The sequence below is a fragment of the Notothenia rossii genome (genome assembly GCF_949606895.1).
Source record: "Notothenia rossii genome assembly, chromosome: 7".
NCBI classification, from domain to species: Eukaryota; Metazoa; Chordata; class Actinopteri; order Perciformes; family Nototheniidae; genus Notothenia; species Notothenia rossii.
In genome coordinates this window covers 80910264-80925688 of record NC_136905.1, presented here as the reverse complement: position 1 = coordinate 80925688, position 15425 = coordinate 80910264, and the positions used below count along the sequence as shown (strand labels likewise).

The 15425-nt window shown below is 39.9% G+C and overlaps 2 protein-coding genes across 6 annotated transcripts in view; one reads left to right on the top strand and one right to left on the bottom strand.

Annotated features, from left to right (window-relative positions):
* The window catches only part of nin (ninein (GSK3B interacting protein)), a 48605-nt gene extending 39621 nt beyond the window's left edge, over window positions 1-8984 (bottom strand). For 3 of the 5 annotated variants that reach the window (XR_013810382.1, XM_079694173.1, XM_079694174.1), the window contains exons 1-3: window positions 8675-8983; window positions 2530-2733; window positions 830-923 (exon numbers count right to left, since the gene is read on the bottom strand). Coding sequence is in view for 4 of the 5 variants with exons in the window: in XM_079694173.1 (XP_079550299.1) it covers window positions 830-923; window positions 2530-2712 (277 nt within the window). In the remaining variant the exon portion in view is untranslated. Of the gene's footprint in view, window positions 1-829; window positions 924-2529; window positions 2734-8674 lie in introns of all 5 variants that reach the window. The other 2 variants (XM_079694175.1, XM_079694176.1) reach the window with 2 other exon arrangements.
* Window positions 8985-12413: 3429 nt separating this feature from the next.
* Window positions 12414-14976, top strand: LOC307047293 (uncharacterized protein). Its single transcript, XM_079694204.1, has 4 exons — window positions 12414-12782; window positions 12900-13037; window positions 13122-13240; window positions 13609-14976. Exons 1-4 carry the CDS (start codon window positions 12488-12490, stop codon window positions 14947-14949), a joined length of 1893 nt encoding a protein of 630 aa, XP_079550330.1. The 5' UTR covers window positions 12414-12487; the 3' UTR covers window positions 14950-14976.
* Window positions 14977-15425: the final 449 nt, after the last annotated feature.

The window sequence follows — 15425 nt, the reverse complement described above, 5'->3', positions numbered from 1 at the left end:
AGGCACTTTAAAGACAAATACGCCAAGTCATGATTATGTGTATAACACCGGTGCAAAATGTCGTAGTAAAGCCTTACTCAACAACAAGTATGTTATTAAATCAAAATGTACTTATTCAGAACTTCCTTTAATAAACTGACAATCTTTCATATTTTGTACTTGTTTTATTCCAAATTATTTAAATGTTTTATTCCTATTTTTTTTTACATATTTTATTCTTAATTTGTACATCATTGGTTGCACTTCTAACCTATTCAGTTTTATAACCAGGTTTTATCATGTAGCATATCCTTGTTCTAATTATATCTTGTTTGTTCACTTTGTCGAGGACCTTCATTCTATTATTTATGACTAATATGTGCCGCGGCATTTAGCAGCTACTTCTCCAAAAGTGACAACTTCTCTAAAAGTGGTAACTCCAGAATCTTCTAACCTACATGTTCCCTTTTCTTTGAGAGAAACTAACATGAACTCAAAAGGTTTACAGATGTAATGTTGTGTCAAAAGAGGAGAATAGGTGTAAGAATATTACATTTCTTGATATTTTGAGAATGTATTTTGTTTATTCATAAGGATTCAAAAGCTGTACACTTGTACTTTTCTATTTAATAAGAAGAAAGGGGAGATTATATAGTATATTATTATTATGCAGTATTTCTAATTTCTTGCTATGTTTTGCCTTTTTTCCTTCAGACTCAAAAGCAATAAGCAAATGCCCCAGGTTCAGAACAGTTTAACACCAAATTCTGTAAATAAATGAATGCCTATTCAGACTTTTTAGGAACTGTGTGTGTGACTTCTTTAAAACGTGCAACATGAGAATCTTCACCTGGTTTAGACGGAGTCTCCTGTTCTGATGGGGCTGGCTCCAAAGTTGATGATAAAACTAAAATCAGAGCATTCTTGAATTGGTCAAAGTCGACCTGCAACAAGAAAAGAAAACATAACGAGTGAGAGATGTCAGAAATGTGAAGCAGACGTTCATGAGATTCCTGAGACGGGATGTAATTCAGCTCTGCAACATCCACCAGCTGCTGATCCTACACACACACACACACACACACACACACACACACACACACACACACACACACACACACACACACACACACACACACACACACACACACACACACACACACACACACACACACACACACACACACACACACACACACACACACACACACACACACACACACACACACACACACACACACACACACACACACACACACACACACACACACCTCTTTAAAGTAGAGACACTACATACTGATATACACCTGAACATCAGCAGGAGAGGACTTTTTAAAGTAGAGACACTACATACTGATATACACCTGAACATCAGCAGGAGAGGACTCTTTAAAGTAGAGACACTACATACTGATATGCACCTGAACATCAGCAGGAGAGGACTCTTTAAAGTAGAGACACTACATACTGATATACACCTGAACATCAGCAGGAGAGGACTCTTTAAAGTAGAGACACTACATACTGATATACAGCTGAACATCAGCAGGAGAGGACTCTTTAAAGTAGAGACACTACATACTGATATACACCTGAACATCAGCAGGAGAGGACTCTTTAAAGTAGAGACACTACATACTGATATACACCTGAACATCAGCAGGAGAGGACTCTTTAAAGTAGAGACACTACATACTGATATACACCTGAACATCAGCAGGAGAGGACTCTTTAAAGTAGAGACACTACATACTGATATACACCTGAACATCAGCAGGAGAGGACTCTTTAAAGTAGAGACACTACATACTGATATACACCTGAACATCAGCAGGAGAGGACTCTTTAAAGTAGAGACACTACATACTGATATACACCTGAACATCAGCAGGAGAGGACTCTTTAAAGTAGAGACACTACATACTGATATACAGCTGAACATCAGCAGGAGAGGACTCTTTAAAGTAGAGACACTACATACTGATATACACCTGAACATCAGCAGGAGAGGACTCTTTAAAGTAGAGACACTACATACTGATATACACCTGAACATCAGCAGGAGAGGACTCTTTAAAGTAGAGACACTACATACTGATATACAACTGAACATCAGCAGGAGAGGACTCTTTAAAGTAGAGACACTACATACTGATATACACCTGAACATCAGCAGGAGAGGACTCTTTAAAGTAGAGACACTACATACTGATATACACCTGAACATCAGCAGGAGAGGACTCTTTAAAGTAGAGACACTACATACTGATATACACCTGAACATCAGCAGGATAGGACTCTTTAAAGTAGAAACACTACATACTGATATACACCTGAACATCAGCAGGAGAGGACTCTTTAAAGTAGAGACACTACATACTGATATACACCTGAACATCAGCAGGATAGGACTCTTTAAAGTAGAAACACTACATACTGATATACACCTGAACATCAGCAGGAGAGGACTCTTTAAACAAGGTGGAAACTGTAGCAGCAGCTCTTCCTGTAGGAATAAAACAACAACGCTTATCAGAGGAGTGAACTGACCCTGTCGGTGTGTTGTTGGGGTCTCTGCAGCAGTGAATGCAGCACAGCTTCCTCCAGCTGCAGAGAGCAGCACAGTTCAGAAAGTTCCTCCGGATTCAGAAAACCACAGCCGCTCGCATCGAAACTGTGAAACACCTCCTTCAGACGCTCCTCATACTCATCCTGCTCCTGGACCTCATCCATCCCACAGGACAGAAGCCTGCCCTGAGAGAGAAGCAGGAACATTCTGGTTATTAATCACGCTTTATTACATTTCAGCTGATCTGTGTATCCAGAGGGATGAGCCAGAACAACAAAGCAAACAAAATATTAATTGATACCGGTTATCCAAACCAAATTGCCTGGCTTATGCTTGCTACAAACTAGCCTTAAAAGGTCTGTTTTTCATCAACATATTACAGGTCTCAGATATATACAAAACATGTCTCTGAAGTGTTTGGCTCCAAACACCAAACAGATCATTGCAGCATTACCCATAATCCCCTCACTAACCAAGGTGACCCCCCCTCCTTATCACCTGAATCTCCTCCTAGAGCACCATTGTGTTCTTCTTAACCAAATGTCTCTCAGAGGGGCGTGGGGAGGGGCTCCTTATTTTCATCTAAAGTAACAGACAGAGAATCAGCACTTTGGAAACAGGGCTGATTCTCTGTCTGTTACTTTAGGTGGGGGGGGGGGGTTACCTTGGTTGCTGATTGGCTAATGGTTACACAAGCCAAAACATCGTTATGACATCATAAAGTGGCCAAAATCTGATCAGCTCATTTTCAGACAGGTTTTTATAGAAATGGATCAGGAGAAAAAGAGAGAGAATCTTTGTTCCTGAAACTTTCAGAGTCTCTTTCCACAGAGGGGACACATGTTGATGTAGAAGAGACATGAAGAAGAGGGGACACATGTTGATGTAGAAGAGACATGAAGAAGTGGATTTTGCATAATAGGTTACCTTTAATTAAATTTCCCATTTAAATTGCCAAACGGTCATATTGTCATATTGAACAAGGTCCATGCATTAATGGGAGACGAGATCATTAACGCCGGATGGAAACCATGTATTCCCTGTTGCATGAATAAAACTGCTCAGCTTAGGCTAGCTGCAAACTTGCCAATCTAAAAAACAAATTGCACACAAAATAGTTGAAAAAAAATGGTATTTTGTGTGATTTTCAACACAAATTACACAATACATTTTGACTTTGTGAGTAGGTTAACTGTCCATCAGTAAAAAGAAAAAAGCTGCTTTTGAAGAGCTATTCTTGGAAGGGAATCGATGTTAGCAGACAAACAAATCGAACTTCTTACATGAATCAATCACCTCTATCTATACCACCTTTAACATCTATCCTATCAGTGTTAGATATACTCACAGAGAGCGTGGAAACATCTATCTCTCAGTCTGTGATGCTAACAGCTCCTCTGTAAACTCTGCTGGACACTGAGCTCCAGACTCAGAGCCGCGGTGCAGGCTTTGGATAATCCCATTAAAACTCTTACACCACCAGAGAGACTGACCGAAGTCAAGCTGAGTATGACTCTCCTTTACCGACTTTAGATGGGATCATCAGGTCTATATTTGGCACAAGTGGTATGCAAATTCACCTTTAACCGTACACAGTTTGATGTACTTTAAAATACATTTTAGTTAGGGCTAGGCTATATGGAGAAAATAACATGATATATTGGAGCAAAAACCTTGTTATTGTACAGGAGGGTTTAATATTGGATCAATAACACACATATTAATATTGATGTAGCACCTCTAGTCCTCTCTCACACCAAGAACAGATGCACTAACATCTACCTAGGTTCGAATAGTGGTGTGCCGTGAATAACTCTGGGAAGAGTTCGATTTTAGTTGAAGATTTTACAATTGTATTGCCAACAATGTTCAATAACATTTACATTAAATTGTGCCAACAATATAAAATAGAGCTCTTTAACACACAAATAAAAATAGTCTCTTCCCTTTTGATTAAGAGAATTCAAATCAGTTCAGTTGTGAGTGTGAGTGTGAGTGTGAGTGTGTGTGTGTGTGTGTGTGTGTGTGTGTGTGTGTGTGTGTGTGTGTGTGTGTGTGTGTGTGTGTGTGTGTGTGTGTGTGTGTGTTGCTATGGCTCTTCTACCCGGGTAGAGCTAATGGTGTACTGGTTCTTATCTGGAAATCCGTGTGAATTCAGCAGGATTCTTCAAATCAACGTCCTCTGTAGGCAGGTCCAACGGTAGGCCACACCGCTTCCAACAACCGCTCACAGAGTCACCGGGCTTGGCTCGCCATCAATCCCAAGTCAGATTGGATCTGGCTTGCTGACATCAATACAAAAAACAACCGGAGTTTCCACACTTATAAGACAACACTGGCTGCCGTCTTCTAGTTCGGATTCACACAGGGGTTCTTGCAGGTTAGAGTTTGTTAACTAATATAGTTAAGAGTACAAATACACACTTTTTAAAATGCTATTATGCACACCACACTAGGAGCTGCTCAACTTCTGTGTCTGCGTCTTCAGGATGTTCACAGGGGAAAAGAGAGAGAGAGGCGGAGTGATTCGCGCCACTCATTACCCTGGGTGTACTTTCTAGAGTGCTCCGTGCAGAAACAACATGTATTCAAACATCTCAATGACATATATAGTAGCCCTATATTTCATATGGGTTACACTGAGATTTGTGATTAATAATTATCAGTAATGTGGATGTATTGATTAATTTGGTTAAGGGTTAGTCTGTACATTTCAGAAAATAACCATTCTTAAATGCTGTCTTTAAAAACAGGGAAAAGACTAATATCTTATATAATGATTTACAAAATCTAACTAGAAAAATTATCATTATAATATTGACTTATCCCTCAGCACTGATTTCAGTTCGGTATTACAAGAATCAAGAAATATATTTTACAAAATCTTTCCTTATTTTTATTTTGTATTCTCTACTTAACTATTATAATGATTTGTAGAGTATATTTTTGATTTCTTTAGAATATATAAACATTCTGGAACGCAAATCTTCAAATAAGAAAAATATACATTTATATTAACTCCTGCAATTTGCAAATATATATAGATAACATAAAAAGGAAGGGTGTAAAGAGACTAGGAGGAGACTCAATTCTTAAAAGGTCCCATGCTCATGCTTTTCCCGTTATAGAGTGCCACAGTGACGCGTCCAAAAACCCGGAAGTAAGTTAGCAATTTACCAGCAGCGCTACTCCGCCGAGTTTCGCCGACACACACGTTATCTTTTCTCAGCCTCGGCTCCGTGGATCTCCACTCACAGTTCGCCACACACTCACGAGTGTGTGCTCAGGCTGAGTCTCGCAGACCCCACGCAGCAACCAGGAAACGACACCAGTAATAGAGCTCACACTGTCCCCTCCTCACAGCAGCGAGCCCCGCAACGTCCCGCCATCACGGCACCCAGAGCCCATGCAGCATTCTCATCTGTTTGTCATTACTGGTGTCCTTTTCTGGTTGCTAAGAAATACCATTGTAACACATACACACACTTCAGAGCACACTGGGCTCATAGGGAGGGGGAGGGGGAGGGAGAAGGGGGGGCAGGAGCTCCAACAAGGCGTGTAGGACAGAGAGTGAATACACAGACTATACAGAGATGCTGTATGAGAAACAAATGTGAGTTTGGAACATTGAACAATGTAAATCTATTCTAGTAGACCTCAACAATGGAATTATGATCAGTAGAAGTGGCCATGACATGGGACCTTTAAGTTAAGGATAATAAACTGATAAGAAGCAGCCGTTTTGGGACTAAATGCTCCTTTAAATACTCCAGACTGATGATAAAGACCAAGGTCAAAGACAGCAGAGCGACACTGAACAAAAAAAGCCGCCAGGAATTAATAAAGAAGGTTACAATAAATAAATAAAAATCCTTGAGCCAAATATTTCCAATCTGACAGCATCAGTTACAGGGGCAGGGTTATTAAATAATATTCAGATGCATCATCGCTGTACGGAAGAGGACTAGGGCCACATGTGAAAAGAAAAAATTGAGATCTGACCTAAAGTGACTTCAGATTCTGGCTTTTATTCTCAAAAATGTTGACTTTAATCTCAGAAATAGGGCGAAATAACTGCCCTAACCCTCAGAGCTGCTATTTAAAACAGTACGGACCATTTACCGGGGAGTAATTAAGGCCCTTTTGTGGCACCACAAACAAGTTTGAAATCAAAAAGAAATATTAAAGCCATGTATATAGAGATGAATGCAAGACATCATCAAAAGAAAAGATGAAGTCTGACTTATTCAAGCAATGACATTCCCCACAACTGCTCAACCACCTGAAGCTTAATGAATGTAACGTTACCGGTAAATGGTGCAAAGCTGAACAAATTAGAACACCTGTCATTTTCTTTTGACACTTATAAAAGATAGATTTGTGACATTTTAATGCCATTTAAAAGCCTTATATTTTGCTCAATGAATTCAGGATGTTCTAGGACTTTCATAAGGATCTGCGGTTATATATCATGAGTTGATCTTTTCAGTAGTGTCTGTAGAAATGTCTCCACAAAAGAGTCCTGACCGTGGTTCTCCAGCTGCTCTAAGCCAGGTGTCTCTCCCCCCCCCCACACACACACACACTCACTCACTCACACACACACACACTCACACACACTTGGAGTTCCCATTCAACGTCAACAATAGAGACAAAAACCGCATCAGTATTCTGCATCTGCACGTCTGAGAGGCCGATGAAAAGTGAGAATATCACCGCTCAGCTGCATGGCAGATTCTATAAAACACAGGTCAAAAACAAACAAACAAATGCAGGGAAAATAAGTATTGTGATTTTTTAAATGTCACTACTGACCTGATCTTATAAAAGGATATTTTTAATAAAAAAGTTTCACAGCTGCTGCCTGCAGCCCAATAATCACTCGAGTAGAGGTCACTATAAGGAGGTTAATCCCTCACACAGACACTGCTAATTATCTCCAACAGATGTCAATATGGTAAAATAAAAACTATTTTCTCAAACAACCACCCAGTGAAACATGCATGGGCAAATAACTGCAGACATCATCTAGATTGCATCAGTTTCTTTGTAAAAATGCAATTTGCAAATAAGTTAATACAGTTGTTTGATAGTGTGCCTTTGCAAAGAACAGCAAAAGATATCAGAAATGCATTAAAAGTACTTGGCATGTTGATTACAGATGAAGCTTTTTTGTTTGTTTGTTTTGGTCAAGGACAAGCATTTTGCAAAGAGTTCTTAACATTTTGGAGAGAGGAGATGATGACTTTGGGACAAAAGGAAGTTTCCTGCAGGGCTGAAAATATTAATATATCAAAACTATTAAGATTGCATTTGACTATTAATTGTTTCGAGTCCTTTTTCGAGTAGAATAAAGTCAAATTCAAACCGTAAAAACAATTGTTTTGGTGAAATTCCAGTGTTTTCTTTTGCATCTGAGAAAAAATGTCTAAGTGTAAAATAAAAAAATGTCAATGCCACATGTGATTTATAAAAAACTTTTAGGGATTCACAAGACAGCTGTTGATAATGTTAACAGGAAAAGTGTATTTAAAAACGTCAAGAAAGACCAAATTTAAGTTAAAAATGACCAGATATCAGAATCAGAATCCAGTTCATTGTCAGATTTACACATACAAATAATCTGCTTTTGTGTATGGTGGTGCAAAGATAAACACAACATAAGAAAATACGTTTTAAGGGAAGGAAAAAAATATACAGATTATAAAAGATTTAACATAAAAAAATAAAACTAAGGACAAGTATTTACACCAACTATGAATAGGCTATACAAGAGAAATAAAAAAAACGTAGTAGCCTACAATGAATATATATGAATAAATTAAATAATACAATTAAATTGAGGTTTATTTATATAATATGACTAAATGTGTCTTTTTGGGAACACTTATAAATGCCTGAAGTGGAGTGGAGTGCAGTTTAACTACATTTAAAGTCAGTTATTGTCTTGTTAACCCGTTAACTAGCTTTAACAGGCATACAAAAGTGAATGAGTATTTCCATTGAAAGTGATGCTATGCTAATGCAGCTAATTTGGGAGGAAACGGTTAGGTCTCGCTCCAAAATCACCCAATTTTTTTTTATTAAAACCATGAAAAAACATTAAAGTTAAATAAAAACACTCACCACAGTCTCAGAAGTTGGACGACAGTTGGCTCCTTTTCCAACAGATTTTTTGATGATTTTTGCTGACTTTAAACGCGTTTTTAAAATAACTTTTACAACATTGTTCCTGTTTAATCGCGGTTATAATCCTCTCCAGGAAGATATGATCAACCAGCCGTTAGTTTAAAGATGGCGCCGGGTTCTTGAGGCTTGTTTCAGTCGTTTTATCCACAGAAAAAAGCTCAGAGTGGAGCTGGATTTCTGAGCTCGCTTCATCCATGGACTGGATATAGCAGGGTTTGAAAAGCCTCTGCCGGGAGGAAGGGGCGGTGACCGGGGAGAGGACAGAGGCCAGCCCCCTGGGGAACAAACTCAAACAAATATTTGATATCATAAAATAAATTAGAGTTTCAATATAGAAAAAGTTAAATATGTCTAAAGATATTCATATAAACGAGAAAAAGTCAATAAAAAGAGGTTTGTTGTTCTACTTGGTTAGTGTATAGAAACTCAATGCTGCATTGATTTCATTGATTGGAGTTTCTGGGTCACATAGGAAAGCATTGAAACTAGACTTTTCAATTAAAAAAAGGCTTATTTTTCAATAGAATATTCATATAAAATAGCATTAAAATCAAATAAAAAATAAAGTCAGCAATAGTTTCAAAATAGAAAAAAAAAACTTTCATTTTCTTTGGTGTAATAGTGCATAACATAAATATAGCGTGAACAAATCAAATCAAAATGAAAGCAAATAAATAATTAAATACATGATAAAATAAAATAAACAAAAAATAATATTAATAATTATTATTATTTAATACTTACATACTTCAGTGTTCTTGCAAAAGCGAGCCAGTAGGCTTGTTTGAGACGAGCTGCGGCTCGCCTCGAAAGTAGACGAGAATAGCCGATTGCAGCCGAGGGAGGTCTCAAAAAGCTCGCCTGAAATCGGACAGCTCGGAATCGGCTTCTTCTTCTTCTCTCACTTTTTGGCTGATTGCAAACAACTTTAAGGTGCATACCACCATCTACTGTACAAGAGTGTGTATCACCATATCATCCTATCACCACTTGTGCAATTATACCACTGTATTTACGTTTTTTTTAATTCTTGGTGATTAGCCTCTCTCTCTCTGCAAGCTGAATTATTGTCCAATCTCAATACTTTGAAGCCTTTCTTGTCCAGGATGTGCTTGATGATGTCGAGCACTTTCCTGTAATGAGCAGATGTAACCGATGTATAACTTCACTTGTTTATATTTCAGTAAAATCATTTAGGTCCATACTTTCTTGTAAAACTTGTCACTGTCACTTTATTTTTTAGATTTTTTTACGTTTTATTTTGGTACTATTGGCACCTGCACATTTCTGCAGACTCGCGCTATTTCCTCAGTTAGCTTCAGGTCCCACTGAGGAGTAGTAAGTGGAACAGTGGTGTCATAAATGTTGTATTTGATATGTTAATAGATTGTTTAATGTTACACTTCACACAAGCCAAACTTGTTTGCAGTTAATGTCTATATGTTGCCGTATGTAACTGTAGTTTATATGTGCAGCGCTTCAAACAGTGTTTGTGAGCTTTCGTGTAGCTATGCTAACCTAACATGTGGGTGTTTTCTTCCACTGAAGGTGTGAAGTTAGAAAGCTGAGTTTTCCTCCTGGTTGTTCATTAAATGTTTTTTGTTACCTTTACCTGATCAATCAATCAATGTTTATTTATATAGCCCAATATCACAAATGTTACATTTGTCTCAGTGGACTTCACAGTTTGTACAGAATATCAGTATGACAATACGACACTCTCTGTCCTTAGACCCTCACATCGTATAAGGAAAAACTTCCGGAGAAAACCCCACAGTTTAACTTTGTCTTTACAAAGTAGCTTGTCCAGGAAATATGCCCAAATCAACGAAAACTGCGAGCCGGCACGCAAGACGCTCCGCTTCTGAAACGCGCCCGGTGGGGTTTGACACTGGAGGAGGTGCAGACGGACCCGGTGGAATCCCGGGGTTAGACATGACAGCTTAATTGTGGTATGGGATTTTAAGGGATCTGGTGGTTTGGTCACGGAATAGCTGGACCTCAAACAGGGTTCGTAGACAAGAACATGTGTGTGGCAGATCCTCTGCACAGGTGGAAAGCACTGTGACTGGAAGTATGTATATTAATCATTTCAACTTTTTTCTCCCTTTCAGTGAGGCCAAAGCTGAATGTGAAGCCGTCTGTCATGAAGCCTGCAGTGCAGCTGAAACCAGGCCAGAAGAGAAGGGGGGCGCAGCGCTCTGCTGTTGCTGCTGTTAAACCCCTGAACAGCGGCCCCGCAGTGCAGGATGGGCCCCGGCAGGAGACAGCATGCAGAGACAGACAGGTAGGTTTACACGCTGTGCCAGTCACTAGTTTTTATAGCCATAACGTATCTTAAAGAATTCGATTTGGAATGTTCCATTTTTGCTTTTGTATTCCTATATATTTCCGCATTTATTTTTATTCGCATTCATCTTTTTTATTCACATATTTATATAAGTTATTTGTAATACTTGCATTTTATTTATGCATTTCTTTTCATTGAAGAGTTTATCGCCGGCCACTAGAGGGCAGCGTCACTGCTGTCGCTGCCCGGTTATGCCGTGCTCTGACCCGGTATTGCCGAGCGGCAATTTTAGTTCAAACATTGTTCATTCCCTCCGCCTCGAGTTGAGACGTTCGTCCACTCATTCATGTAAGACTGTTTCCACTATTATATTACACTATATATATATTATACTATTATAGTACTATACTCTGTGTCGTGGTATATATTTGGCATTGAAGCGCAAATGCGGCGCAACTTTATGCGCTTAAGAGGCGCTATTGGTGTAGGGTGTCCTTAACACCTGTGTATTGTTTCTTTCAAATCATGGATCTAACCATGAAACGACATCTCTGGTCCAAGTCAGGCTGGGACACTGATGCATGTTCACCATCCCGTTACCATCTGACTTTCCTTGATGTGAAGATAAATATGTTTTCTAAATAAGGGAAAGCATTGCTATACATTATTGTGGGTCAATGTAGATTAACAAATCAAAATAGTCGGACTCTTCGCTTGCATTCATTGGTTTATCGAAATCAAACCGTATCATACATTACACAAAATTATGAAGAACCAACAATCGGGGGATATTTTTATTTGAACTCTGAAAGGACTTAATGGGCTTTGCATTCTCAAGCTTGTGCAAAGCTGTTTGTATGCTTTTGAATACAACTTGTATACCGCTTCGTGAATAAAGATTTGGGGGAAATAATTCATTTTTCGAGTTTTCCCGTTTCCTGTCAAGTCCGGGAAAATAACAATGGGGAATGTCTTATATTAAGAATACTTAAGGTGAGAACATCTTTTAAATATAATAGGTTAGCAATTAAGGAGCGCTACACCAATAGCGCCTCTTAAGCGCATAAAGTTGCGCCGCATTTGCGCTTCAATGCCATGCAATCTACCCACACTACCTTTGCGATCGATGTATTGGGCACCCCCGATCTACATGATCAATATACTTACTTTGTAGACGTTAGACAAGTCTTAACGAGGCCCACCTGTTGCAAGCTAATTGAACACAGGTGCAAGCATTAGCTGAGGCTGCACCTGCCTTGTTGATTGGCTTCCTGGTGGTAATATGTTCCACTATTAAAAGGCTTCATTGCCAAGTGCTCTCCACCTGCAGTGAGTTAGATTTTACAGAATGAGAATCCTATGAGCACCTATCACAGCTGGAGTTGTTGTCACAGCACCTGCTGATGCTCAAATAGTTGTGCCAAAGAAAGTTATCTGATCTCCTCACATTACCAGCAGTCATGTGCAACAGGATGATACGCAAGAGAAAAGGCGCTGGTGTTTACCTGGCTGCAGCTGTTATTCTGACGTGTTATTTTGCGCAAACTATAGACTGTTATCGTTTGAAGAAAACAGAAAGACGAGAAGGGAGAGAAGATGCCGATACAACAAATGGGTTCCAAGAGGGGACAATTGTTTTCGGGAGAACTTTTCAAAAAGGGTCAGGACTTGATTCTCAAGTCACAGACGGGACCAAGAAGTCATCCTCAAACGCTTATGAGGAGGATGAAGGTGCTTATCAAGCAGACGCTGCAGGTAAAAATATTTTGATTACGTATTGAAGGGTTTGTTGTTTTGCTTGAATTGCTTTGCTTCTCTTTAAAGTACAAACTATTGAAAAAAATAAAATATATATATTATATTCGCCTTCAGGCTGGATGAGCCCAACACAAGTCGCCAGTCCCAAAGACTCGTCATGGAAGAGCATGTCGCCCTCACTGCAGTGTGGTTCGGGCCAGTTGAAGTTCAGAGCGGTGGGATCAGGAATTTCACAATTTGCGGTAGAACAAGGTAAATCAATAGCCATAATATCCTAAATGTAGACTTGATTTATCTCTACCAATGATATAGACACTGAACCTTTTTATCCCACAGGAAATGCACCTCCAATGCCTCTGTCCCAGGTCCCGTCTACCTGTGGCTACAGCGTGCAGAGGAACTCTCCTGCACTTGTCATGTTGGTTCCCTATGATGGCTGCAACATGGTTCAAGAGGTAATGTGAAACTGATTTAAAGAGTGAGGAAGTGAGTCTAAAAATTCGATGGCTAGTGCTGTGAATTTGTATAATTATGAATGGTTTAACGAGAGTCAAAACAATTAAATGTTTAATCTGCATCATATTGATCTCAAGCGAAAATGTGTTTTCAGCTTTTCAAATGCGAGTTGTTTTTCGCTTGCTTTCAAATGTACTGATTAACTATGTTTTTTGGATGGGGACCGACATTCAAATATGTTGCATCATGATGATCTATTTAGAAAATATAGCATGAGATTCATCTTTTGCCTTGTACAGTCGGATTGTAACATTGACAGGTTTGTGTGATTCCTTGCTGTTTCTAATTGTATTTTTTTCTCCCAAAGGGTGGAAGTTATGTACTCCTGATGCGTTGGCAAGGAATTCCAGTCTCTCTCTGGTGTTCCAAACCTGCGGCACCTCCTGCTTCCATAACGACTTCCCCCAATCCCCCTGTAGTTCAGATGCCTCAATTCCCTCAAAAGCCTCAGATGCCTCAGAACCCTCATATGCCTCAGAACCCTCATATGCCTCAGAACCCTCATATGCCTCAGAACCCTCATATGCCTCAGAACCCTCATATGCCTCAGAACCCTCATATGCCTCAGAACCCTCATATGCCTCAGAACCCTCATATGCCTCAGAACCCTCATATGCCTCAATTCCCTCATATGCCTCAGAACCCTCATATGCCTCAGAACCCTCATATGCCTCAGAACCCTCATATGCCTCAGAACCCTCATATGCCTCAGAACCCTCAATTCCATCAGAACCCTCAGAACCCCCAGATGCCTCAGAACCCTCATATGCCTCAGAACCCTCATATGCCTCAGAACCCTCATATGCCTCAGAACCCTCATATGCCTCAGAACCCTCATATGCCTCAGAACCCTCATATGCCTCAATTCCCTCATATGCCTCAGAACCCTCATATGCCTCAGAACCCTCATATGCCTCAGAACCCTCATATGCCTCAGAACCCTCATATGCCTCAGAACCCTCATATGCCTCAGAACCCTCATATGCCTCAGAACCCTCATATGCCTCAGAACCCTCATATGCCTCAGAACCCTCAGAACCCTCAGAACCCTCAGATGCCTCAGAACCCTCAGATGCCTCAGAACCCTCAGATGCCTCAGAACCCTCAGATGCCTAATTTCCCTGAGATTCCTAAACACCCTCAGATTCTTCAAAACCCTAAGATGCCCGAGGCAACGACCACACGGCCTACAACTGCAAAGGCGACTCAAAGTCCTAAAATTCCTGCACTGCTTCTGATGCCTCACTACGCTCTGATGCCTCACTACGCTCTGATGCCTCAATACCATCTGATGCCTCAAAACCCTCGGATGCCTCAATACGCTCAGATGCCGTTTCCACAATATATGCCGATGTATCCTCCCTTTAATCCTCTTTATCCAGCTACAAAGCCAAAACCTACTGCGGCAACAACACCAACTACAACTAAACCAAAGGCTAAAAATCCCTCATCGCAGCTTCCACCATCTTTGCCTTACTATCATCTTTACCCTATGATCCTTCCCTATCGCCAATATCCAACCACTCCAGCTACCACTGTGAAACCAGATCCCCCGCCCACTCCAGCACCCCATTCTCCTTTTCATCCCCATGTTCACTTGCCAATACACATGCAGCCTCCTTTTCCTCCCCCACACTACCTTACTTAAACATTTCTAATAAAAGTTTTAAACGGAGACGCTTTCCAGTTTTTGCTTTTGTTAACCTTCAACTACTTTAATCTAGGCTCTTCAAGAAGTCTCATTTGGTTTGTGAATGTGTGAACAGTCCATATTGAGAAAATTACATTTAATTTAACCTGTTAAGCCCCAAGGTCCCCGCCGGCGTGGACCCTGGGTTGTTTTGTCACGACAGTGTCTCAGGGGATCTTAATATTTAAGAACCTATTAATGTGTTATACCAGATTAACGGAAATAATCTCAGCTAACTGACGATATAAACCATTTTTTCCAAAACACAAGTCTTATAAGAAGTATCTAAATGACCCCTTAGCGAAAAATGCTAACGGACATTGGCACAGAACTCAAGATAAAAGTACCCTAATTACTTATCGTAGCTGCACATACAAGATATCCGATTAAAGCTGAGGTTCCACAGATTATTTAGGTATATAGTATCATCACTG